Source organism: Salminus brasiliensis, chromosome 6 (assembly GCF_030463535.1).
Source record: "Salminus brasiliensis chromosome 6, fSalBra1.hap2, whole genome shotgun sequence".
Lineage (NCBI taxonomy): Eukaryota > Metazoa > Chordata > Actinopteri > Characiformes > Bryconidae > Salminus > Salminus brasiliensis.
Genome location: NC_132883.1, coordinates 10,994,418 through 11,021,696, shown reverse-complemented (window position 1 = coordinate 11,021,696; position 27,279 = coordinate 10,994,418). Strand labels below are relative to the sequence as shown.

Sequence of the window (27,279 nt, the reverse complement as noted above, 5' to 3'; positions counted from 1 at the left end):
ACCAAACCTTCTTTAGTAGAAATTACTCCATAAAAGCCACTTACACAGTTGTCACAAAGATTCTGACATTCCTTGACGTTTTCTTACTTTTCCTGAATCTATGATTATAGTTTTGCATAAATGACAATAGAATACTAATGAAAAATAGGTCTGATAAATCAGTAACACAAAATTAATTATAAGAAAGAATCAAAAGCTGTGAAGGCCAGGGTGTAGATCTATATACACATAAATATATAAAGGCATGAAGCTAAATATATTAGAGGTCACAAAGTTTAGAACAGATAACAGGTAATATAAGAACCTCTTTACAAGTACACTTGTCGTGTGCACATTTTAAAGGGCTAGATTTCACATTGCTGGTGTCTACTTGCTGTCTGTTCCAATATAGAGTAAATAAATAAATAATCAATAGTGACTGATTTTTGATTTAGTAAAGATCACAAGACAGTTCTGCTTCAGAAAATGATCCTCCAGTCAGTGGTCAGCAGTGTGAGAGGTTGAATATCCAGTCAGTGGTCAGCAGTGTGAGAGGTTGAATATCCAGTCAGTGGTCAGCAGTGTGAGAGGGTGAATATCCAGTCAGTGGTCAGCAGTGTGAGAGGTTGAATATCCAATCAGTGGTCAGCAGTGTGAGAGGTTGAATATCCAGTCAGTGGTCAGCAGTGTGAGAGGGTGAATATCCAGTCAGTGCTCAGCAGTGTGAGAGGTCGAATATCCAGTCAGTGCTCAGCAGTGTGAGAGGGTGAATATCCAGTCAGTGCTCAGCAGTGTGAGAGGTCGAATATCCAGTCAGTGGTCAGCAGTGTGGCTTGGCGCTGAAAAGATTGCGCAGCTGTGTGCGGAAGTGGCGTTGCAGCAGTGTGTAAATGAGCGGATCCACAGCAGCGGGAACACAAGACACCACCAAGGCAGAAGAGTACAGATCACACAGCAGCCAATCCTACACACACACACACACACACACAGTAAATACAATTAGAACTTTTCTTAAAACTTCCTCAAAACAGCCCCAACAGGCCAGGCCAGGTAAATGTGTTGGGGAGTTTTGTGACATCACAAAAAAATTATATGAAACAGCCTGTGCTCAGCTGTTTGGTTTCAGTGTTTGGGGAATATGGACAGTGGTATATATTGAAACTTTGAGTCTCCATATGAGGAAATCTCCTTACAGACTTTACAGACAAATCAGACTGAAATTTAAAGTGCTTTACAAGTGACTAACAAAGCAATACAATAAATCAAACACTTACAATAAAAAAGACAGAGATGAATAGTAAGATAAACGAATAATAATATAAATTATTATTTTTATTTTTATTATTAGAAATTTATTGTATTAAGTAGTATAAGTATAAGTATTATGTAAAGCTTTTAAAAATGTAAAATGTTTGTAAAATATAAATGAATTGAAAATAGAAATTGATCAGTAATAAAATGTAGAAATGTAAATAGAATAAAAATAAATAGCATAAAGTAAGTAAAAAATAACTGAAAATCAAGAACTGAATTAATAGGTTCTGGGATTTTGGTTTGCTTTTAAAAAGGTCAGTATTTTCAGCTCCTCTGGAAGCCTCCAGTGGTTCCAGTGGTTTGGACCATAATGGTTAAAACAGCATTACCTAAACATGTTGTCCTGCTTTAAGGAACTCCTGGAAGAGGGAAGAATCAGAGTGATCTTTATTCTTATTTCTTATTGATTTAAAAAATAAATCAATAAGAAAACTAGCAAAGGTGTAAAGACTTTAAACTAGGCATGATCTGAGCTCTCCTGCAGCCGAATTAACTGTAGTCTGTGGTAGATCAGACAGTAGTCTAGCCAGCTAGTTACAAAAGCATGCATTGATCTTCCTGTGTTGCTCAGTTGTTTCTGAAAAAACACACTTTCACTTTTATTTAAATAATTTTTCATAAACTCTGATGAACTGATGCCCGATCCAGGGAGATTCCTGGATAAGAAGATGGATGGATTGATTTTTCATTGATGTTACAACTCCAGTGGGTTTTGGCTAGTCGACACTTCTATACTCTACTATACTATATCACACCTCAGTACTGTAGCATCACATCCCGCTCAGGTAGTACTCACGCAGCTTTTGGCGCAGTCTACAAACTCTTGGAGTACGAGGCTCAGCACCAGAGGGAGCCATAGGAGGACGACCGCTGTGATGATGTAGCCCAGCCGCTTGGCCAGCTTGCCCTCCAGTCTTTTCTTGCCAAGCTCTTTGGCTTTGGGGGTGAGGACGCACACCGCGCCCACTATCCCTGGGGGCGTGTCTGGCTCTTGCCACTGCGCCCCTCCCTCTGCGCCTGCGCTCGATTCAACTAGGAGCGGCCCTGCCTGCGCTGTCCACGGTGCTGAAGCGACTACGCTCGGCCAGCCTGGCCCAGGGCTCGCGATTGACGCTCTGGGCAGAACACCCGAGTCAAAGACCTTATTGGCGTGCTGCCTCACCACCACGAAGATTCGAAGGTAGTGGACGGTTATAACAGTGATGGACAAAGTCCAGATGGGCACCAAGACGCGTGCGCCAAAGGGGTCCGTGTGGAACTTTGGCGAGCTGAGGTGGGCACACATCATGTAAGACAAAGGGTCTCGGCTCAAAGTGAGGGAGAGAGCCGCTATGAAGAAAGAGACCAACCAAATGAGCAGAATCCAGGTCCGCATTCGCTCGTTCTTCCTCTGGGTCTTAAAGGGGAAGGCGATGGCTTGGTATCTCTCCACGCTGATGGCCACCAAACTGAGCAGCTGCGCGCAACTGCAGAGCGCGAAGGTGAACTGCTGGACGAAGCAAAGCCTGAAGCCAGCCTGACCGCGCCTCTCCCCCCACACCAAAGAGGCTAGAAACAGAGGAGAGTCCAGCAAACACCTGAGAAAATCCCCCGCAGCCAAATGCACCAGGAGCGCGTTGTTGGTGGTCTGCAGAGCTTTAATTCGGAATGCAAGCCAGCAGACAAGTAAGTTGCTCGAGACCCCGACCATAAAAATGAACCCAAGCAGGGTGCAGTTCACTAGTAGCACTCGTGAGCCGTCCTGCTTTTCTCTACAGGGTCCGGTCCCGTTAATATCCCAGCTGTGCCCCATCGCACGCGCCTGATTGCTCTACATGGTATAATTAGTAAGATGCTCTACGAGCTTCTGCTTACCTCTGACTTCTCCCTGACAACATTCGGTCATTTGCATCTAGAAGGGACGACCCACAGATGCGACGTCATCTGCCCGCCTTAAGGGCTCCCTGAACTTCTTATTTGCTACAGATCAGCCATCCAAGTTCCCACTTCAGCTATTCATGCTCTCCTTCTGTTCCCTACATACTAATTCCTGAGTAATTTCAACAATGCTGCAATCAGTGGGGTGGGTTTCATTTCAGCTCTGGGGGGACTGAACTGCTCAGGACACCTGATTAGTCATGTGAGAAGTGTTCATACATCTTACACATCTAATTACTATTAAGCTTCTGCTTTTTGTTATTGGTTTGCTCACTTGGGGCTCAGACATGGCTCTCTTTTGCTACATCATCTGTTTTTAAAAGCCCTATATAAATGACATTGTATAAACAAACATGCTGAACTGGAATCAGGCTTCCGTAATCCCAGTCCCAATGTAGCGTCATAACTAACTAGATTAGTTTTCATTTTTAGTAGATGTGAATCACCTCCAGGAACCGGCGCTGGATTCACAAAAATGTCTTAAGAAAGGAATTCTTCCTAGAGTTGCTTTTTTCTTTTAACTACTTATTTATATATTTTTCTTTTACTTTTTATTTGAAGGATAGGCTCCAAAATGGTTAACCCAGGTAGATTAACCCAATGTCTGTATTTCATCAATGTATCTGCATTGGCAAGAAACATCAGAAATTGGTCCAGAAGGACACTGAGGTCAAGTCGAGCTATATTTTCCCCCTTTCTCTAATTAGAGAACAAGAGGTGGGAACGGAGGCCCTTGCTTGATTGGGAGAGCCCGTCCTGATTATGGGTAATCAGTGCAGCATCACTTCATCAAGCGCTGCTATAACGCTATAAAGTACATATAGGGGGATTCTGATTACCTTCTAGAACCAGGTAAAGGCACTTAAATAGCATAACCAATCCCTCCTGAAAAACAACATTCATGCAAGCTCTTCAAAAAAATACTGCCTTAATGTGGTTATGATGAATGACTTAACAAAAGCATTGTAAGGAAATCTTTATTACTAGGTGATTTTACAAATACACAGAGAGGTTCATCAAAACCTTCTTTTTAAACACCCTAAAAAACAATGCAGTCTGATCTCCTGGTGATCAGGGGAACAGCTGTGCCACTCAGGAGGATCATCGTCAATCTGAACCCCACCGTAGGACACAGAGGTCTAATGGTCTAATACACAGTGATATACCTGGGAGGATGTTTTACTCTTGACTATAAGCAAACCTTGAATATTACATCAAGCCTCATCACGTTCAAAGAACTCATTTCAAAAGTCTGACACATTTAACACCGACTCCTCTTGTCTCTCGATTAGCGAGTTCCAAACCGATCCTCAGGGAGACCTAGACAGTCCACAGTTTTGCTATTTGCCAACTACCAACGACGGATCAAAATGTAGACCTCCTGGGGACCCGTTTTACACAAGGACTCCAGTGTAGCATCAGCGTTTCATCATTTCCATCATGTAGACTGTGTTCATGTGGTATGCTGCCAGCCAGTTATAGGGTGAATGATAGTAATAGGCTGAACTGTGAGAGCTGTAATAATCCTCCCATGCTTGGTAATATGTTCTCCAGTAGTCCTGTTCATCTTCCTCCTCATTCTCAGAACCTTCCTCTTCCTCCTCTCTTGCTTTCAGCTTCCTCCAGCTAGCTTCATCTGCCCTGGCTGCCTTCCATCCCCTCTTTTTCTCAGGCTCTGACTTTGAATACTGGTGGCGATGAACGTGAGAATGAGGATGAGGAGGATGAGCCTTGATCTGAGGCTTGGTCAGACTCTGCCTGGATTGAAGGGGCTGTTTTGATGTACTGGCTGTGAATGGGATTGGTTCAGTGATGCGCTTTGATGCACCAAGTGGCTGTGGATATCTGAAACGGTCTTGCTTCTGTGGGGCACTGGACAGTGAGCTAGATGCCGAAGCATCAGTTTTTAGCTCTGTCTCCATCTCAGATTCGCTCTCTGAAGAAGAGGAGCTGTCAGAGGTCAAACAAGAGGGAGTGGGATGAGAGACTGGATCTGCTGACCTTTTAGATGGAGGAGAAGGCTTTTTATCTTGAGTACACGGCTCAGGAGAAGCAAAGTCAGCATCATCATCATCATCATTAACATCAACATGGTTTATGTACTGGCCATTAAACAGAGAGGTTCCTTCATCACGACCTCCATACTGTCTTATGATTTCAACAGTTCGACCAGGTCCAGCCGTGATGAAGTTCTCAAAGTCAGCCACAGCTTCTGCAAATGTCATGGACACCTGTGCTGGGGCCTTGAAGGATGGAAGGGGAGGGATTTTGGGTAGAGCTTCTTGCATTTCTGCTCTGGTGAGAGCTGAGGAAGGCTCTGGGTTTGGGACAGGGGCTCCTGCTCTAGAGAAAGGCACCAGACCAACAGCGTCTGCAGCAAGCTTCTTGCTCTTCTTCCGCTCGCTACTGTTAGCTGAACTATGACGCTCAGGCTGATCTTTAGTGGAGGATGTGCGCTGAGGCTGTCTGGAGGTTTTGGAGGCTGCTTGTTCAGATGTGGCTCGCTTCTTTCTGTCCACTTTGGGCTCCAGAGTAAATGTAAGGTCAGATTTTGAAGGAGTCTGGACAGAAACGCCCCAGTCACACTGCTCTTCCATGAGACTGGCTGGAATTGGATCTGGGCAAAATGGTAGAGACAGATCAAACACAGTTAACCAAAAGAAATCCAAGTGTTTGCAGTTACCCCTTCTAATGAATGTATTCAGCTACATTAAGTTGTACCTATTGCTGACAGACACAGACAGACACTTGTCTGAAGAAGTACTGTTGAATGCAATCAAATTCTCACAGAAATGCTCCAAACTGTAGTAGAAAGCCTTCTTCCCTGGACAGTAGAGACAGTTACTCCAAAGAAAGCAGGATAAACTATTTTTAATACCCTTGCTTTGAGAAGAAAAAATAAGACCCATGAGCAGGTGTCCCAATACGTTTGACCATACCATGATTTCCATACAATAAATTCCAATTGGTTAGACAAACATATACAACTATACCAATATGGTAGCCTTGGGCAATTAGATCCTAAACTGACGAGCTGTAGAACATATAAATAATATGAATATATTATGAATTAATAAAGTTCACAGGAAACCTACGACTGACTAAAAGGGAATGTTACGATAAGATTAAAATAAAAAAGGGCAAGGACATGTGCATGCGAATGAGCCGAACAATTACCTGGTAATTGGTCGAGAGTCAGGCCGCACTTCTGAGCAATGGCCATCATCTTGTTCTCCTCTTCTCCATGGCAACAATAGGTCACAGCAATCCCCAGAGTGCCTAAGACAAAAGCACAGTTATTATTATTATTATTTTAAATAATTAAAAAAAACACTAGATTAGACTAATCAGATTATTTCATTGCATTTTGCCCCTGTAAATGTCAACAAATTTCATGTAAATATAATGTATGTAAAGCAAACAAAATGGATGCATCTACTTTTTATTGTACCAGAATAGGTGTAGAACCTCAATTTGCACTTCCAACATATTCAACATTAGCATCCCACCTCCGCTGGAGTCAGGTTTCCACAGCATATTAATAAAGCCACACTATCAAAAACAACCAAGGTCTTCTAGACAAAGCTTACTTCTGGACAATTCAAGCTGCCCACCAGAAAGCTGCCCTAGACAGATGTAACAACACTTTGGCTCTTTCAAAGGAAAAATGTCTGGGCACCCCCACTGTACACTCTTTGAGGAATAAAGGGACAGAGACTGACCGAAGCGTCCTGCACGCCCAATCCTGTGCATGTACGTCTCCCAGTCCTGAGGAACGTCCAGGTTAATCACCAAATTCACTTTCTCAGCGTCTATACCTCGGGAGGTCTGAGAGAAGACAATACAAAAAGAACAGCATGTTTGACTGTTTAAATTACAGGCATTAGATAGCGTTCACACATACCACTACTTACCAGATCAGTGGAGATGAGAACTCTACACTGATACTGTTTCAGCTTCGACATCGCCTCCAACCTCTGTTCCTGACTCAAACTACCTAAAAGCACACAAACAAAAAGAGAAGTTCAATTCTGTATTTGCACACATAGACAAAAGCGTTGAGAAGATTCCCATATACAAACAGCTACGTTTAATAAGAGCCAGACACTGACCAGAAATGCAGACTGAGGGCAGGCCTTTAGAAGAAAGAACATCAGCCAGGTGCTGCGCTCTGCAAACAAACACATCCGATCAGTACAGCGAATACATTTTTTAATACATTTCATAATACAGAACTTACTTGCACAGAGATTCCCCACACAAACAAGCATTTCTCTCATTCATGGCACAAACATGCATTATTCATTATACAGCTGAAGGGAATATGAAGGCATTCATTTCTCTTTGATTATTCACTGCATAACAAGAAGAAAAACAAGCCTCATACTAGTCCAACATATTAACAGATAATCTACACTGGGCTGGCAGCACTGCAGCATAATGACTTTAGCAATAAATGATGAGTGAATGTGGCTGCAAAGGCAGCCTCTAACATTTATTGTGAAAACAATATACATTCAAACCTTGTGTGCAGATTGGAGAAGACCAGTGCCTGGTTAAAGGGAATTTTACTGAAGAGCTCTAGAAGATTCTGCACTTTTTCCTCAAAGGTCTTATGCGGCAGAGCATGTGAGTGCACCAGCTTATAGTACTGCTTCAGGCCTGCAGAGAAAAGAGAGGAATGAGAATTATAGTTTAGGCCATCTTTAGTCTTTTACACTAAATAACTGAAGCCCTATGAGAAGAGAGGACCTGCAGCCTTACCGATAAGTCCGGGGTCAGTGGGGTTAAGCCGCACAAACGTCGGCTCTCGCATGTACCTGCACAGGTGCTGTGCTAAGGATTCTGGGTAAGTGGCAGAGAGTGCCAACATCTGTTTATTCAGCGGCAGAGAAGAGAAAATCCAGCTGAAACACAAAGAGAGCAAGCTCACTTGCACAGCAGTCAGACTCACAATGGTGCTGAATTGTAAATCATGCATTATTAAGGAACACAGAACAGAAGCATGGTAATTAAGTGTGTGTGTGTGTGTGTGTGTGTGTGTGTGTGTGTGTGTGTGTGTGTGCATTTGTTTCTCACTTGATCTGCTCCTGGAAGCTGCCCTCCTCCAGCAGTTTATCTGCTTCATCAAGAACAAACAGCCGGATACTCGCTGTCAGCAGAGCACCCAATTCTATCAGCTGCTTTATACGCCCTTCAACAACAAGAATACACACAGCTCTTCATCAATCAATCCACTGGAGATCAGTGCTTCAGCTTGCAGAACCTTTTTTTGCAGTAAATCTAAATGTAATTAAATGTCATTTTATTTGTGGAAGAGTAAAAAAAGCAGATCTTTTAACCCAGAGTCACCTAAATAGTCCACCCTTCAAATAGTAGTTTTTCACTAATATGTTTAATTTTTTACAATTATCTGATGATCCTGATATGATTCAGATACAAAGCCGAGAAGCAGGAAATCACTGCTCTCTTTTTTGAGAGAATTTTTGCGAGAGCAATAAGTGGAGTTATGAAATAACTGAATTTTGGGAGGAGGAACATGCTCAAAGCCCCTTCTCCCTAAACTAACATTTCTGCCTTGAGCACATGTCTAAAAGTCTGCCCAATCTTCCACCTCCTCGTCCCCTCCCTCTTAGCCCGGTCATCAACCATTCCTGACTCCACATATCAGAAAGGGGACTGACCAAGCCACCCAAACTCACCCAAAATTCCCTCGCTCACAGCGTTCTCACAAAAGAAGCTTACAGCACAAAAGCCCGTAAGCTGAAGGAACTAGCAAAATGAATTTTTGAAAAAACTGTGCATGTTAATGGGATATACACTATATAGACAAAAGTATTGGGACACCTGCTCATTTATTGTTTTTTTCTGAAATAAAAGCTTATTTTTTTATTTAGTATTTTTTGTCTGTGTTTGTTGAAATCTCAACTGCCCTGAGAAGGCTTTCTATTTCTACCAGATTCTGGAGACTTGCTGTGAGAATTTGATTGAATTCAGCAACAAGAGCATGAGTGAGGTCATAACCACCCCACCTCATTTTCAACTCCCCAACTTAAACGTTGTTCTCTGGATTGAGCTCAGTGCTGGGGGGCTTTATAAATGTTTTTTATATGTGAATATACAAATCTTTTTCTCTTCACCAGGTACTATCCTGCAGAATAAATTAGAATCAGATGAACTGTTTAATTAATGATTTAGAATTAATTTGTCAACATCAATTTCCTCAAAGCAACACTTTTAAAAACATACTGTTTTTAACAACTGTTTTTTCTATGTATTCAACAATACACTGAGAATCTGCAGTGGTCACTAAACGTCTGTGCGTTATCAGGTGGATTATCCCCTTGTTTCCCCCCATGGATTTGAACACAGCAGTAAAGATTACATTTTTTGATAATGTTTTTTTTCTGGTTCTATTAAGTCAATTTAGCTTCATTCCATTTATTTGTTCATTAGTTCCATTAGATTGTTGAGCGGACATAACACAACCCAAATTAACCCCAATTAAATACAAATGCAGACGCCAGGGCACAAACGCACGTCCTTTATTAAAAGGTGTTAAAAGATGAGAATTGAGAGAATTGCAGCGTATTTTCATGAAAGAAATTATATCACAGTTTGCCAACCCTGTAAAAACGTGGTGCAATAGTTGATGATGAAAACTGAGCTATTCTGAAAGTAGATCATGCTCAGAATGTGTTTTGTTTGCCAGCTAAGCTTACAAAGCTTGTTTGAGAACAATGTGGTAATATATGAATGATGTTTTGTAGGAGGGGAGCAACTTCAAAGAAACTAATGTTCACAGTGTACCTTCACCTAACTTCACAAACGTTTAGGAAACTTTTCATTTTGAAAAGGGAACTTTTTAAATTAAAGACTTAAGACTTGGTCTGGTTTAAAGCTGTTTAGAAGATACCAAATCAGTTCTTCCAGATAGAACAGACCCAAGAAGCCCCATCCATTAAGACCTTCATGAAGATCTCAAAGTGGAGCATCTGTCCATAGCCTAGATTCTAAGAACCAGTCTAACTCTGTGTTTTATGCACACCTACCTGGTGACCCAATAGCAATGTGGCATTTCTTCAGATGGAGCTTGTCCTGACTGACAGGGCGACCACCAATAAACACATGGCACTCCAATCCCTCCATGGAACTGCCTATAGCCATGACCACTGAATGGATCTGAACAGCAATTTCTCTGGTTGGTGCCAATACAAGAACCTGAGGGAGAGAGTAACTTTTCAATATTTGGAAAACTACACTGAACAAAATCATACTAATAACAACAACAACAACAACCACAACAAAACCAATAATAACAATAATAACAATAGCAGTAATAATAACATTACCTGTGTGGCAGCATTCTCCAGTACCAGAGAGTCCAGAGCAATGGTGGCAAACACACATGTCTTTCCTGTGCCAGATTTTGCCTGAACTATAAGATCTAAAAATCAGAGACATTCAGAGAGACATTCAGAGAGACATCCATCAACCTGAAACCTTGATCATTAGTTTATACTCATGTATACAAATGTACATAGATTTCTGTGTAAAAAATGAGTCCACAGGAATTAAACAAAATAGCCCAATCATATTCAGACCAGTCTGTTTAAAACAAACCTGTACTGCTATTTAGTTTGAAGACATGTGTCTAAACAGGCTAATCAGAACTACATTACCTGTCCTTTTATTTTAGACATAAAAAACACCCAAAACAGACTAAGAGAGTCTAGCAAACTTCAGTTCTGGTGGGGGTGGATGCAGGAGGTACTAAGATGATCTACTGCAGTTGGGTTAATCAGTCCTGAAATTGTTGGAAAGGCTTCACTTAAATCATAATTTTGTAAAAGAAGCAGTTTTTTTATTTAAGGGTTTAGACGTCTCAGCACACCTCCAACAATCTTAAAACCAATATTTAGAGAGTGTATTATCTTTATTATGCAGATTGGTGGGAGAGCTCCATACCCACCTAGTCCACACCGGCCCAGAGGAATCGCCTTCAGCTGAATAGGAGAAGGTCTCTGAAAGCCGGAGGCTGACAGGCCCTCCAGAACGGGCTTCGAGAGGAGTAAAGAACTGAACTCCACTCCATCGGACGACAGAACATCATCTGTCCGCTTTCTAGTCTCTATCTGATGAGCTGCTTGTCTCCTGGGCGCAGCCATGTTTCTGACAGCCCGCCACTGCTCTGCTCGGACTTGTTGGTGTTTGACTTTTTCGCTGGTAAACGTGAACAAAACCGAGAGGTTTGTTCCTGCGCCCTCTGCTGTAGAGGAGAGCAACTACAGCCGCAATGCCTGCACATGACCACTAGATGGCGATGGCGCGCTGATTGAAGCGATTTCACAGAGCTGGGTTGTACAGTATTCAGCATCTCCATACTTCAGGAAACATCATCAGCTTAACCTGACCTACAATACCTATCAGATCTGTACTGCAAAACTGGGAGGTGTAATAGACTTCGGCAGTTTTCTAATGCAGATACAAACAGTGACCCTTTTTAAAGTCTACAGGTAATATAAAAAGTATTAGAAACTGAAGAAATGCCTGCATTAGTCTTTAACCTCTCCTATCAGTAATATCAGCTTCATCTCTGTTGTAATAAGTGTCTACAAGCTTTGCTCACTTTGCTCACAGATTTGCTCCAGGTTCTTTAGGTTTCAAATAGTCCCACTGCCTCATGATTGGATTACGTTTCACCTTTTTGTTGATTAATCATTCCTGAGTAGCTTTGGCCTCGTTTTTTAGATCAATGTCATACTGAAAGATGAAGCTTTTTGTAAGGTTTAGGTTTTTCTTGCAGACTCTTTATATATATATATATATATATATATATATAGAGAGAGAGAGAGAGAGAGAGAGAGAGAGAGAGAGAATGAAGTATGGATGTGGCAGCATCATGTTGTGTATATATATATATATATATATAGAGAGAGAGAGAGAGAGAGAGAGAGAGCGAGAGAATGAAGTATGGATGTGGCAGCATCATGTTGTGTATATATATATATATATATATATATATAGAGAGAGAGAGAGAGAGAGAGAGAGAGAGAGCGAGAGAATGAAGTATGGATGTGGCAGCATCATGTTGTGTATATATATATATATATATATATATATAGAGAGAGAGAGAGAGAGAGAGAGAGAGAGAATGAAGTATGGATGTGGCAGCATCATGTTGTGTATATATATATATATATATATATAGAGAGAGAGAGAGAGAGAGAGAGAGAGAGAGAGAATGAAGTATGGATGTGGCAGCATCATGTTGTGTATATATATATATATATATATATATATATATATATATATAGAGAGAGAGAGAGAGAGAGAGAGAGAGAGAATGAAGTATGGATGTGGCAGCATCATGTTGTATATATATATATATATATATATATAGAGAGAGAGAGAGAGAGAGAGAGAGAATGAAGTATGGATGTGGCAGCATCATGTTGTGTATATATATATATATATATATATATATAGAGAGAGAGAGAGAGAGAGAGAGAGAGAGAGAGAATGAAGTATGGATGTGGCAGCATCATGTTGTATATATATATATATATATATATATATATATATATATATATATATATATATATATATAGGTTGCATGTGGCCTTGGGCTCGTGTACATTGGTTTTTACTGGGACCCAGTTGGGCTTCTTAAATGGGTCCTATCGTTAGACCCTACCCTAATCTCACATGGCTCCCTTCTAGGCCCCCTTGTGCAGTGCATAGCCTAAATGGGGCCTATATTTACTCTTCCTGGTCCCTTTCACTGACCCTGGTTGGGCATCCAAACATGGGGCTAATGTGGAACTCATGGGCTAAACGTTCTGGTTCCTGGTTGGGTTAGCCATCCAGAGCCCACATTAGTGTATACAGTATTTACATTTACACAGATTTAATCTGATATCTGCTATTTTCTGACAAATCTCCACACCACTCATATATTTATATTTCCCTCCTTCTCCTGTAAAGCTGAGATATATAGTGATCACAGATCTGCTGAAAGATCACACATGTTGTTGTTTGTGTTCAAACTGCTGAGCAACTTTCCCACCACCTCGTATCCAATCAGGGTGACTCTCAGTGCATTCACTGGACCTAAAGCTGACTCAGGGACAATAGAGACGCGTCTATTCTTATGCATGAACCCCTGCTGAAGTGTCCATTGATCATCTATTGACTACTGTCCTTAAAGCTCGCTGGGTTTTGTACCCGGAGAACCGTTAGTTAAACCCCTTTTAGCTCCATCCTGGATGTTTTAAAGCAGGTCTGGAAGCCGCACGTGGAGTCAGACCCCAGCGGTGGGTCCGGCTAGACCCTCTGTGAATCTCAGCGGGCAGAGAGCGCGACCCACTCTCATCTCAGACTGGAGAGAAGATAAGGGTGATACGGCTGAGCTGTGACCTGGAAAACGTCGGTAGCTTCTCATGCAGTGCAGATCTGAAAGCTCCAGTGAACCGCAGCGGTGTGTGTGTGTGTGTGTGTGTGTGTGTGTGTGTGTGTGTGTGTGTGTGATTCTGGGTCTCTGAAAGCTCCGCGTTAGATGAGAAGTGACTGTTTGAGGCGGACTGAAGACTGAAGCCGAGAGAGCCCAGCTCGCCCCTCAGACCTCAGCTGGATCTGGTGGACATCGACTCTCAGCCTGTCATTAGCTCACATGTCCAGAATGGAGCGCGTGCCTGAGCGCAAGGATATGGACAACTGTCTGAAAAAGTTAAAACAGGAAATGGTAAGATATCATTATTCCACTGCTGTGATTTTGTTAAGGTTTGTGTATGATTTATTTTTAATTATATAATGTATGCGATGCATTTTCTGAAGCTCAAATCTAAATCTGGTCATAGAAAGTGTCATTACTCACATTTTATTGAATGTGTTAAACTAGTATGGAGATCTAAGCCTGTTTAAACCGAGACTGGATTCCTGGCTGTTTAAACAGTGGAAATGTGAAGCTTAAGTTTGGACCGGGTCCTGCAGCTCTAACGTGCAGCTCTAACGTGCAGCTCTAACGTGCAGCTGGCCGCCCTCCTTCGCCGGCAGTAGTCTTCTTCATGGCAGTCTGGATTTAGTCTGCATGTCTGAAAGGGTAGTTTTGGGGTAATTTAGGATAGTTTTTGGTAGTTTTGGGGTAATTTAGGGTAGTTTGGGGTAGTTTGGGGGTAATTTAGGGTAGTTTGGGGTAGTTTAGGGTAATTTAGGGTAGTTTGGGGTAGTTTGGGGGTAATTTAGGGTAGTTTGGGGTAGTTTAGGGTAGTTTTTGGTAGTTTTGGGGTAGTTTGGGGTAGTTTGGGGGTAATTTAGGGTAGTTTGGGGTAGTTTAGGGTAGTTTTTGGTAGATTTGGGGTAATTTAGGGTAGTTTGGGGTAGTTTGGGGGTAATTTGGGGTAGTTTGGGGTAGTTTTTGGTAGTTTTGGGGTAGTTTGGGGTAATTTAGGGTAGTTTTTGGGTTTAGAAATTTGGACCAGAAGCCCCCTTGCGCCTGTGCAGGTGTGACGCAGGTGCCGCGCGCAGTATTCAGTCCGTAAGTTTGAAATGGGTGAAGCTGATTGGCTGCCGGTCTACCTCCTGACCAATCAGAGGTCTCCGATAAGCCATGATGGCAGCTGTTTGATACCTGTGCAGACTGTGACCTTTTTCTGAGCGTAGGCCAAAACTGCAAACTTACAAAACACAGACAGCAAAAAAATGACAGTCAGCAATGGTTCTTTAATGGTTCTTTAATTTAAAATGATTTGGAAATATCGTATGAGATGAGTGCACATGGACGCCTCCACAAACTCTTACATGACTTGATGACTCTTAAATAATTTACTCTTACTGGATAACAATGTCACCCACCTAATGCTTATAATCTTCTGTGTGTTTGTTTGCAGTAATTGTAAATATACGTGCTCTCTGTTGGCAGAGAAAACAGTAGTAAACAAAACAGAATCACCTCATGCAGAATCACCTCATGCAGAATCACCTCATGCAGAATCACCTCATGCCGATGAGCTCCAGAGACATAAGAATGAACTTCAGTATGAGGGCGCTTGAAGGTAGCAATCTTTTTTCCGTTGTTAGTCCGTTGTGGCTTTTGCTCATCTAGAAAGAATCTTTCCGTTATCTAAGCATCAGTTTCTTAAAGTCTTTTGTCTTAACTATATTTATCTTATAGCGAATGAAAGTATGATACATGTAACTGACGTACCACGAAGCTCAAACACTTACAAACAAAACACGCAAATAAACCTCCTGTAGAACCGAAACAGAGCTGTGAAACATGCTGATTTCAAACCCAACGTATGTCGTGTAACAAATGACTCTTGTATGTATCTACTCCCCCCAAAATTGAAATGTACGACACGGTGATTGTGAGAACGCATTTGGACACTTCAGGAGAATATGGAGGTGAACGGGTATCTGTGCTAGGCTAAAAACCCTTGCAGACTGGGGGACGCCTCACCTACAGACCACAGGTATTCATGCTAGGCCAAAAGCTAACTCTAGCCGACAGGGGGAGCACCACTCGTGAAAAGGCCGCCGTGGGTAAACATGCTAGGCTAAAAGCTAACCCTAGCCAGCCAGGGAAAGCATCACTGGTAGAAGGGCTAACTCTAGCTAACTGATAAGAATCTGACCTATACATAATTACCAAAAAAATCATAATTATCTTGTTACTGTGCTAAAAATAAAGCCATGATTTGGTATGCAAAGCTATTCTACATCTCTTTTTTGAGCCGACACATGACGTAACCCAGTCAGTCACAGCAGAGCAGAAACAAATGATTCAAGAGCCCACTGTAAAAGGAAACGCCACAGGTTTTATTGTGGGGCAAAATAACAGGGCTGTAACTAGGCTAGGCATCTCACCGTTTTCACCCCAACCAAAGTTATAATTAATATTTCTACTCTACTGAAGTACTGAGTAAATGCATTTTACAGCACCTTGAAAATGTCCCCTATGATGTGAATGTCTGATAGTACTTGAATCCATTCTCTGCTCTATCTTGGCCAAGATGTGAAGATTTCACTGTGGGAGTGGTGGCTCTCATCATATAAGCCTAGAGAGAACGGAGCGGAACAAAGACTGGCTTTGTAGTCCAGCGGTTCCCTAAACAGAGTTTGGCTTAAAACTCCATGACATGTCTGCCTCTACCAGTCGCCTGAGCTTAAAACGCCTCAAGCGAATCGACAAAGCACGAATGAAGTGTAGAACAGCTCATACACTGAGGAATGAGGCAACTCTTTAGATGGTAGTTTGAGTCTTCCTAAAAGGAATACCCCAACATTTTACAGCTCATTTTATCTAAGCAGAAGGAAATTAAGGCCCAATCAGTCACATGCTAAATTCGTCTGGCTTAGGCTGGATATAAAGACAGACAACTTGGATATGCTTTCATATTCATGTCGTTTCCTATATGTACAAATATTGGGAAAATTGTTTATTATAAGTTGAAAGTTCACACAATCCTCACTACACTGCCTACAAAGCGCTGGTCCGTGGTTAATTCTTTTGGATGGCCTTGCCTGAATGAAAATGACTGCTGGTGACAGTTTTGAGCACTATGGCCTGGGGTCAGTGTGCCTGGCACTGGATGCTGGAATTCATATTAATCTCTTGATGATTGCATAACTGTGTTCTGCTGTTATTTGACTCACCATGAATGGATCATAGAAAAGCCAGCAGTACATATGATGACTACTCAGACATGGTTTTACAACCGTCATTGCTGCTGCCTTTTATCCTGATTCCCTTTAAAGCCTGCAGGCCAGAGGAGGCAGTCTAGCCCAACTGAAGCTAAAGAGAGCAATGCAGCCACACACTCATGAGAGATATTTCAAGATCCAAGGTTCAAGGTTTGACAGTTCCGCCAAGTGTTGTTTATACTATATACAAGGGAAATGTCCAGTTAAACAGTTCATCTAGCTCAATAAGAGTCATGCTATATTAACGTTATGAGCGTATATTGAGTACTGCCATCAATTTCCCACTCCTAATGGTTAAAAATCCTTGTAATTTTCATGAGATGGAAAACCGAGAGGGTCTTTGTTTTTGCTGAAAGTTTCTCTGTCTGTCTATCTCTTCATCTCTTTCATGCGATGAAGCAAAAGTGGGTCAAACCTTCACAGCAGTTTTTTTCATGCAGTTGAATTTTCAACACCCTGGTCAGCATGAACGGCTGACTCTTATGCCCAACTTCATACTTTTCAGACCTTTCAGACTAAAATGCACTAAAACACTACAGAAATATAGATGTACTCTGCAAAGATTAGTGTTTAATTTAGTGTTTAATAATGCAGTAAATCAGTGGTATTAGAATATAAATACTAATACCTTCATTCAAAAAGTAGTGACTTTTCATCACTGGGTTCCTTAGAACACACCTCCAAAGCTTTTCTCATAGGAACCTAGTATTATGTATAGTCATCATCCAACACCTAGTTTGGTAAGTCACTGCTTAATAGTGTTAAATCGGGTGAACTGGTGCTGAAATTGAGCAAATTCACACCCTGGCGGGGGCCATCCAGAACAACCATGCTTGGTTCTTTAGACTAGCTCCACAAGATCCTAACAAGTTCTTACTCGTTACTGTATTTATGTTTACCTGCATGTGTTCTAATGTGATCTGGAGTTTTACAAGTAAAAAAATGAATTGTCAAGATAAATGGTTTTAAATAATGTGATTAGGTGCCCTAAGCTTTTGCACAGTACTGTAATATATACACACAAAATAATATATATGTATGTATGTGTGTGTGTGTGTGTGTGTGTGTGTGTGTATATATATATATATATATATATACATATATATACACACACACACACACACAACAATATCTTTTATTTTATAATGACAATAATCTTTTAGATATAAAATATGGCTGAATAAAATGCAATTGAGCCTAATCAATCAGTACAGTCTTCTGTGAGAGTCCTGGACAGAGACATTCCTTAATGAGCTTTTTTTTTTTTTTTTTTTTAACAAAATCCACGGAAAGAAAATGGTAAAATATATCTGTTCAAAGTAATGGAGGCTAAAATTTAAAGCAACACTATGGAGCTTACCATTTCTTACTCCTGGGCTCCTCCTACAGTTGGTAAGAGCCTGGAGCAGCAATGACAGCTATGCTCTTCTCCCTGTTATAGGTCAGTGGAACATGACAGGAATTTTTGAAGATGTTATTTTAGGGTAAATTGCTTAAATAGTGTTGATTTAATTGTCACATTAAGGCTTCACTGATGTAGCACTGATAACAGTGATATTTTGTGCAGCCCTAATATAAACCATATAGTAAATAATTTTACTACTTTTAGAGATGTACTGATGAGAGAAATGTACAAAAAAAATAGAAAATAGAACTAGATGTACCTGGATTTGTCTTATAAACAAGCATTTTTCTAGGCTTCTTATGCACTGTGCAAATACTGTATATTCTGATCTTATCCACTCACCTTTTGTTGCTCTTTAAGCATGTGATTCTGTTTCCCCTAACCCTGAGTAAGGAAGAAAACATTCTCAAGTCATTTATCTGAATGAAAGAGTCCTTTGCATTTCAACGACCTAAAGATTACCCTGTGTTTAATCAAGAACACAAAAGGAAGCTAAACGTGTTGATTAGAGCTTTAACATGACGTTCTCATGTAAATGACCAGAGCCATTAGAGTGATCCCTAATCCCATTCATTTCATTCATTCACCTGCATCTGTTTTTTTCCCCTTCGTTCATTCAGTAATCCGCCTTCTCAATCAGCACCATCTATTCCAGCCATTTGCTTGTGAGTGAGGTACCTCTACTCTCCTTAACCTTCCCAGAGGCACCATCATTATCATTAAGAAGAAGTGATCAATATGTCTGCTGATTTATTGATCCACTGATAAAGCTCTTGTGATGACTAATGTCTATGCCTGATGACCTGGTCAGTTCATATGCACTGTCAGGATGTGGACAAATTAGAGAGGGAGAGAGGGAGAGGGAGAGTGAGTGAGTGTGTGTGTGTGTGTGTGTAGTGCTGACTAGTTGAAGTGAGATTGCCTTAGGGATGTTACTCACAAACACATCTGTCATGTCTTGGAACTCTGCAGTGACGTTTGCCAAACACTCCCGTCTGCCCGGGCACATCCCAGAGAAAAGTGCAGCAGGGCAGGCTGGTGATGTCATGCAGAACAGCTCCTATCAGATTTCTGTGGTTGATTATTTCTTTTAGAATATTCATAAACACACTCATCATTTATCTTTACTTGTGAAAATGACAACATAACAATTCTCCCTTTTACAACATTTTGTGACCAAGTTATTCTAAATAATATTGTATTAAAAAATAGTATAATAATGTCATTTTAATGCCATATTGATTTTGGGGGCTTTACTGTTAGGAATTTCACTTTTTATACCAAAAATATTGTGATTTTGCTATACATTTAAAAATATTTTTATATAAAATATTATTATTAATATTAATAATAATTATAACAATAATAAACTTCAAGTGGTGTTATGGATCTCAGTAGTAGTAACTACATATTTAAACAATTATGAAAAATAGTTTTTTTATGAAAAATATCATTTTTAAAAGAATCATATTTTAGGAGCTTTGCGCATAGACATTTTATATGTAAATTGTAATGACAAAACATTTATCAAGAATAATTATAATTATTATATATAAATATAGTTATTATATATAAAAATAGTTATACGTTATAAGAGAAATCCCACATCTTACTATTCACTCAGATGCAGCCACTGTGATAAACCTGCTGTATAATTAGTAGTTGTAGTCATAAAGTAGTAGAAGCAATTACAATAAAAAAATATGCAACATGACTATAGTAACACTCCAGACCACAAGCTAGGATCATAGTGTCTCAATGTTCTTAAAATATAGACACAAAACTAGATAGAAACAAGGCATTCTATACAGACGCTGTGTAAAAAACAATAAATAAACTCACTAACAGACTAGCACCAGACATTGAAAATGAATGTTAAGGTTATTATAAAGCAATTGCCATAAACAGAGTTTGAATATATAAGATTAATGTAATTACAAATGTGACTCATTTTGCCCTTCGTTTGACCAGCTCATAACCACACCATCATGCTATTCATTAGAAATATTCTTCTCTGCAATCCTGACATTTCGAAACAAAGGACGCTTTCTCCACATCACCTTCACCACAGCCGCTCAGAGGCCGTCATAGTGATGTCATAAACAGTTATGAGGTCACAAAGCCGATGACAGTAGTTTCATTGACAACCCAGAGCGAACTGCGTTTCTCCAGCGACCGTTTCCCCCACAACCTCGAAAAAACACTCTACAACATGCCTGCATACATATTTAATGAACTGCCACTAATAAAACCTCTCTGCTTACAGTCTTCAGGAAATGACTGTCAATGTCCTTCACAGCTAATTTCCATTTAACGTTTGCTCTCCTTCAATTTGGCCTTCCCTTTTACTACTGTTTTACTGTTACTGTATTAGTGAAAGTAGGCCCATCAGTAGGGTACATCTCTGAGTACACTTCAGTCACTGTTCTCTAAATGCCATGTTGTAAAGAAAAGAGCATGCCAGTTAAAATGACTGACCCTTCCTTCCTATTACAGTGGCTGAGGATGATCTATGTATATGAGCTTCTTCCACAGCTTGAGGAAACTGAGATTATAGTGTATAGTGCTGTTTAGTATGTGCTTTCCCTAATTCACTAACTCCACTTTTACAAGAATGTGACCACAACAAGCAGTATTAACTGTTTACATGCATATAGACAGTGTCTTTAATCTCTGTATTATTATCACTTAATTGCTTTCCAGATCAGGACGGCTGGATGGACACACTTACTCTCACGCAAGCCTATTCACTATGAGCAATAAGAAATGTCTCAGCTTTCAAGTTTGACTCACTGTCTAGCCATTTCGCTGTTGAAACTACAACCCCCATCAGGCCATCTTGAGTATCCTGGGGCAGGAAAAGAAAAAAAAAATCAATGGGTTGCTTTACTTGGATGGTCACCTGATTGGCTGACAGTCAGATACACACCAGAGAGAGAAAGAGAGAGGGAAAGGAAGAGGCATAAAGGAGAGAGGGAGAGCTCAGGGGAAGCTGTTTAAGGTAAGCTGGTGGTGCTTGTTTTTGAATGAATGGGTTAGTTAGCCACGACAGTGCAGTGGGTTGATGAAAAACTGCAGAGATGTTGACTTTACACATATGTACGTGTGTATATGTGTCAAAATATATAGGCCTATACATAAACTGCTTGAAAAGATGTTCAGGTCAGAACAGGCTTTTTGTGGGCCTCGTCAGCTGTGAATCTTTTAGCTTTCAGTGCAAACTGATCACTAACAGAAATGAGTGGTAACAGAAAACAGACCTTTGAGTGTTGCTTATCTTTATCCGTTTATTTTCATTTTTTTAGCCAATCACTTTGGGTACCTTTCAAAAAGTGTTGTTTTTTGGTCCGAATATTATTTTAAATTTGTTCTTATTTTCCTCTGTCTAGCCAAGGTTATTCTATTGGGGCTGTAAAGCTTGCAGCAAGCCTGAGGCCCGTGGCAGCTATTGATCTGTAATCCAAGAGATGCTGAGGTCTTTTACAGGCAGCACTGCCTGGCCTTTTGTGTAATTTATGTATGCTAAAGGAAGGGGGATTTACAGTTGATTGATTTAGTTTGGAGCAGATTACTGCATTAAATACATTTTTAAGTCATTCAATTGGTTCAGGTATTATATCATCACTGTCATATAAATATCCTTGCATCTACAAAACCCATCTTAACGAAAGGAAAACAATATTTAAAAAAGATTTCAATTTGGAGCATTTCTATTGATCCAGTAAATCATGAAACTTTTGACACTACGTACATTTGACAACAAAAATGGCTAAATGGAGATACGAGGTCATTGCATGCAGATGGTGTTTGATCCTGACCTGTGAATGTAGCATTAAGCTATTGTCACGCACAACTTTAATTAGCTCTGTTGAATTATTACCATCTTGCAGAAAAGATTGTGTTACACTTCACTTCATATGGAATCTCTCTCCACTTGCAAGTGTTTGAGCTTCTCCTTGATCACAAGCCATGTGAAGATACAGTTACCCAAATAACAGGTGTGAGACATGCAGAGAGAGGAACAAATGCTGAGTGGAAGAGAGGAATACAAAAGAGAACAGGTGACAGGTGTGAAAAAACACCTCTAAACATGGCTCCTTTATCCAGGTGTTATTTTCCCTCATTCTTGGCATGACTCTGTGCTTAGGTAAGACATTAGAGTAATGCCAGCGTAAACCACGCAACCAAAAGCTGGGGCTCTGCTCTTTTGTTCTTCTCCTAGGTTTACCCCAGGTTTACCCTTAGGGTAAACCTGAGGCCACAGAGGGGTAGCTCACTACCAACCACAAATTCTGCTTGGATATTTGGAACGTATTAGCATAGCACAGATGGTAAGCTTTTTGTGTGAGGATGCCAGTAGTTCTTGTTTTGCCAAACCTTTATGGCACAAAGTAAAAGAAAGGAGTCTTAACGTTTCATTATCCTTTGAACATGATCTGTGATGTAATGCTAATGACTACAGTATGGTAACCCTTTACAGAGTCACAGGGCCCGTGCAGTAGGGGTGGACAATATGGGAATTATACACTACTGTTCAAAAGGTGGGAACTACTGTTTTCCAGGGGTGTAATGAAACGCCCAGCCCACAATTAGGTCCATGATACTAGGTTAATTGATTAATACAGTAAATATGCAAATGATGACTGTATCCATGTTGTTGGAGAATCTACTAATGGGAAAGGAGCTGGAAAGAGCAAAGAGTGTGGGACATGACGAACCATGAACACGCTGGAGTGAGTTGGTGCTGGATGTTTACAAACTTTAATTGTCAAGCAGCATAACTGCATTAAAAAGAAAACATCTTAATGATTCGAAACATTTGAATGTAATCTATAGTATAATGCCGTTTTTAAAAAACGCAATGAAAAACTGAGTACATGCTTTTCAGCACTAAATTAAATGAATTAAATCCATTTATGTGGCATTGAACTCCCAAAATGCTCACCTAAACCCCTTTAGAATGAAACAAGCAGTCAGTCTTAATACCACTGTATGCTAAGAAATATGGAGGGTCCGTATTATAAAAATCATGTTGCCCACTTCTATTTTGCAGCATTATGGGGTTAATGTAATAATCTAGTCTTGTGTTTTTTTTTCACTTTCAGATCTCCATGAGAGAAGCAGGCGATGGTCTCCAGGCTCAGATGAACTCTATGATGGGAGCTCTGCAGGAGCTGAAACTCTTACAGGTCCAGACTGCACTGGAGCAACTGCAAATCTCCTGCAAAACCACTCACCAACCACCAGCCACCAACATCTCTCAGCACCCCCCTCACGTACCTACAGCTTCAAACACGCAGTTCACAAACCAGCTGGACCACATCACAGGAACCAGACAAAAGGATACACAGATTTCAGACCGGTTAAAGGAACATTCCTTCACAAGGGAATCAAGTCTGTCTGAACTAGAAATGGAGCCATCTATGTTCCTCACCAGCTCCCCATTGGAGAACCCTAGGCTGGCTCCACATCAAGTACCTAGAAGGCAGGAACCCAGAGGAACCCAACATAGAGGAAGTCTTTGCACCTCTGCCTCTTTCTCCAACTCCGAGGACGACAGCTTCTCTTTCCATGATTCGTGCGAATCTCCTTCGGTTGATGCTTCTTGCCGTCCAGCTTCGAGGTCCACGCTTGAGGATAATCGGCCTCCTTTCCACCCAGCAACAATGGCAGAGCTTCAGGGCCTAATGGACACTCTATCACGCGAAGGTCCCTCCATTGACAGTGATTTTTCTCACTACGACACAGACGACTCTAGTGATTGGACATCCTCTCTAATGAGTCATAGTCGAAACAGGCAGCCCTTGGTGCTTGGAGACAATGTTTTTGCTGATCTAGTGGGCAACTGGCTGAACTTGCCTGAGCTGGAGAGCCGCTTAGCAGATGAAGAAGAGAGGGCAGAAAGGCTTGCCGAAGCATCCGGGCATCCACTGCGCCTCAGCTGCTCTCAGGAGTTCTGCAAGCGACTTTCTCTGACCACCAACATCTTCAAAAAGGTCTTGCGAAGCATTCGGCCCGACCGGGACAAGCTGCTCAAGGAGAGACCTGGGTGGCTGACCCCAGAGGATGAGGAAGAAGAACTGTTGAAAAGAGGCAAGAAGAAAATGAAAGGGTCCAAGCCAAAAGGAAGCTTCTATAGACCATTCTGGACAAGAGCTGGTGGGAGAGCCAGGAAAAGCAGGCCAAAACCAGACAACATTGAGGAGATCAGGAGTTCAAAGGGGCCCATGTTTGATTACAGCTCTGCAGTGTGGGTTTAAAAGGTGCTGATTATAAACAGTGATAATTACACAGGAAAAAACAGAGGACAACAAAGTGGATTAGTGGGGAGACTCTGGAAGTTTAGAGAACTGAAATTATGAGACTTCTCAGGACCAAAGCATTAAAAAAAAAAAAAAAAAGCACGAAAGAAAAAACTTTTTAAAATGAATACCATGTCAGGAACATGCTTGCACAATGTATAAAAACTCTTAGCAGCCTTGATGTTCAAAAGACAAAGATCGACTGATTTCTTGGTTTGCAGGAAATGGCAGGTCTCAGAAGACTTGTGTTTTTCATAGCACTGAACATTTGTCCGAAACATCCATGTCATGTCTCCATTTCAAAAGTATTACCACAGTATTCTGAAAGATGTGTGTAACTATAATTTCATCAAATTTGATAGTAATTGCTTTGTGTTTCTTTTTTTTTTTTTTTTTGTGAAGTACCTTTCAGGGGAAAAAAAACAAGCTGCTTATTCCTGCTGGGTCAAATGAACCAGTGTCCATCTGCACATTGATTTTCTGCCTCTTTAAGCAGGGATGTCAAATCGCCATTCAAATACTGTTACCTAATGTACAATACTGATTGCCAAGATCTCTCAGGACTTTAAAGAAGAATACCCATCACAGACCACCTGTACTCCTGCTTATCTATCATTCTGAAGCAGGAGAGAGAAACTATAGAAAAGCAGGTATACTTGTCATGTATGCACATTTTAAAATAAATAAATAAATAAATAAAAATAGGTGTAAATACTGTCCAACCACTAACACTCCTCATATGTTTCCCATTTCCCCTGCACTATGATCTATGCCAAACAGCTCTCTCTGGATGTGAGCCCTGTTCTACAGAAATATACATGTAAGATGTGGAAGTGGTGTGTTTTTCTCAGTACTCTCAGGACATTGCAGTAATAAATGGTTAAAACTGAACCAGTGGTGTAGTTCACAGATCAAAGATTCTGTTTTGATTTTATTTTGTTTTTCACTCTTCTACATTTTATAAAATGATCAAAGTTTTCCAGGTGAAGAGTGATTTATTGCTGCTCTTGACATTGTCGTGTACTGCTGGGTAATGTCTCTGTCAAAGTGTCAATTTTTAGTAGGGATGCTCTGATAATTGGTAGTTTTATGGTTGATTTTATTATTCCAATTTCTTTCCTATCAAATTGGCTAATGGATGACTGTGAGCTAAATAATCACATAGGACACACATTTACAGTAGCTTCATATGTTAAAAATCTGTTGTCTATTCAAATCAAATTAAATAAGTGCAACATAGATCTGCTGGTTTGAAGCAAATATTTGCAGATTCCTGTTGTGCACCCTTATCTTGTTTTAAAAGAGCAAAAAAATAGTAAATGAGAACCATTTTGAGAACTGGGTTCTGTCTGTATGAAAAAAATAAAAAATAAAAAAAGATAAAAATAGGAATAATTAAATAGGCAAACGGTCTCAAAATGAGCTGTTTCTGGGCTGTACGATATTTCAGCAATAGCAATAGTGGCAATACATGGAGCTATGATCTGTATTAAGGATGGCAAAGAAGAAACAGATTTTCCTTTCTGGAAAGGTCATGAGAAGAATATATAAAAAAAAAAATATTATATATATATATATATATATATATATATATATATATATATATATATATATATGAGCAAATGACAATACAGCAAGTAATATCATTGTCAGCAGCTTCTGTTATACCAGTATGTATACTATATGTCCAAATATTTGTGGACACCCCTTTAAATGAATGGATTCAGCTGCTTTAAGTGTCACCCATTGCACACACACGCAGCTTGTCTAGTCCCTGTAGAAAAGTATTGACAATAGAATAGGACTCTCTGGGGCAGATAAATAGAATCTATTGGCCTCCTGCCTAATGCCAGGTCTGTCCTAAAGGGGTAAACCCCCTCCATAGCATTGAGCTGCGGAGCAGTGGAACTGTTCTCTGGAATGACGGTGCACAACCCAGTACCTTTGGGCTAAGGTCAGTATCCTGACCTAATTAACACTCTTGTCACTAAATGCAATCAGATTCTCACAGCAATGCTCCAAAATTGAATAGAATCCATGGCTAGTAGAGACAGTTACTCCAACGGCAGCAGGATAAACGCTTTGTTAATACCATTGATTTTGGAGGAAACAATAAATGTGCTGGGTGTCCAAATACTTTTGTCCATATAGTGTATTTGGAGAATATAGTGATATTCAATTCTCTTTAATCACTTGCAGATCTGATCTGAATTTTATTGCTAACGGCCTCTACAGCTTCATAAATCTGTACACTAAGACACAGAGCCACACTTCCCTTCATTCACTTCTACTTCCTGTGTCCTTTTAATCTGTAAACAGGAAGCAGTAACGGTCAACTGGAGAGGCATTCTTACTGTCGCCCATCACAATGACAGCACCACACAGTGTGAGCTTGTGGACACTCATGTGACCCAGTGTTTCTACTGTAATGTTGCAGTTCATTGGCAACTAGGAGCTTATGCTGGGGTGCCACCGAAGCCAGAAGTAAACCCCTGCACTCCCTTACCATTTTTGAGGAACCCAAAAGGCTCATGCACACCATCTAGCCAAACTTCCTGTTTACGAAATCGTAATTCAAAGAACAGCATGACTTTTCACCTATCCAGAGAGGTCACGAGAGAGGTCAGCATGGACGGTCTAAAAATCCAGGGGCCAGGC

At 40.6% G+C, this 27,279-nt stretch overlaps 3 protein-coding genes across 5 annotated transcripts; 1 reads left to right on the top strand and 2 right to left on the bottom strand.

The window, feature by feature from the left end:
• Positions 1–59: 59 nt before the first annotated feature.
• Positions 60–3,127, bottom strand: LOC140557304 (D(3) dopamine receptor-like). The gene is made up of 2 exons (XM_072681615.1): positions 2,090–3,127; positions 60–943 (listed from the first exon to the last, which is right to left on the bottom strand). The coding sequence occupies exons 1-2, from the start codon at positions 3,083–3,085 to the stop codon at positions 800–802; spliced, it is 1,140 nt and encodes a 379-aa protein (XP_072537716.1). The 5' UTR covers positions 3,086–3,127; the 3' UTR covers positions 60–799.
• inka2 (inka box actin regulator 2) lies at positions 2,223–25,512 on the top strand. 3 transcript variants are annotated; one of them, XM_072681613.1, is made up of 3 exons: positions 2,223–2,958; positions 13,758–13,954; positions 23,425–25,512. In XM_072681613.1, exons 2-3 carry the CDS (start codon positions 13,883–13,885, stop codon positions 24,577–24,579), a joined length of 1,227 nt encoding a protein of 408 aa, XP_072537714.1. In that variant the 5' UTR covers positions 2,223–2,958; positions 13,758–13,882; the 3' UTR covers positions 24,580–25,512. The 3 variants fall into 3 exon arrangements, with proteins under 3 accessions (XP_072537714.1, XP_072537715.1, XP_072537713.1); XM_072681614.1 differs by lacking the exon at positions 13,758–13,954; XM_072681612.1 differs by lacking the exon at positions 2,223–2,958 and having other exon boundaries at positions 13,546–13,954.
• Positions 4,172–11,411, bottom strand: ddx20 (DEAD (Asp-Glu-Ala-Asp) box polypeptide 20). Its single transcript, XM_072681611.1, has 11 exons — positions 11,183–11,411; positions 10,563–10,657; positions 10,263–10,431; positions 8,290–8,404; positions 7,975–8,117; positions 7,734–7,872; positions 7,323–7,381; positions 7,125–7,207; positions 6,933–7,038; positions 6,388–6,489; positions 4,172–5,827 (listed from the first exon to the last, which is right to left on the bottom strand). The coding sequence occupies exons 1-11, from the start codon at positions 11,376–11,378 to the stop codon at positions 4,629–4,631; spliced, it is 2,406 nt and encodes an 801-aa protein (XP_072537712.1). The 5' UTR covers positions 11,379–11,411; the 3' UTR covers positions 4,172–4,628.
• Positions 25,513–27,279: the final 1,767 nt, after the last annotated feature.

Excerpts from the sequence above, each read along its gene's own strand:
- LOC140557304 (XM_072681615.1), bottom strand. The coding sequence starts at position 3,085 with ATGGGGCACAGCTGGGATATTAACGGGACCGGACCCTGTAGAGAAAAG. Across the intron at positions 944-2,089 it reads TAGACTGCGCCAAAAGCTGC|GATTGGCTGCTGTGTGATCT; the intron begins GTGAGTACTACC and ends GTGTGTGTGTAG.
- ddx20 (XM_072681611.1), bottom strand. The coding sequence starts at position 11,378 with ATGGCTGCGCCCAGGAGACAAGCAGCTCATCAGATAGAGACTAGAAAG. Across the intron at positions 8,118-8,289 it reads AGCTTCCAGGAGCAGATCAA|CTGGATTTTCTCTTCTCTGC; the intron begins GTGAGAAACAAA and ends TTTGTGTTTCAG. Across the intron at positions 7,208-7,322 it reads GCCCTCAGTCTGCATTTCTG|GTAGTTTGAGTCAGGAACAG; the intron begins GTCAGTGTCTGG and ends GTGTGCTTTTAG.
- inka2 (XM_072681613.1), top strand. The coding sequence starts at position 13,883 with ATGTCCAGAATGGAGCGCGTGCCTGAGCGCAAGGATATGGACAACTGT. Across the intron at positions 13,955-23,424 it reads AAAAGTTAAAACAGGAAATG|ATCTCCATGAGAGAAGCAGG; the intron begins GTAAGATATCAT and ends TTTCACTTTCAG.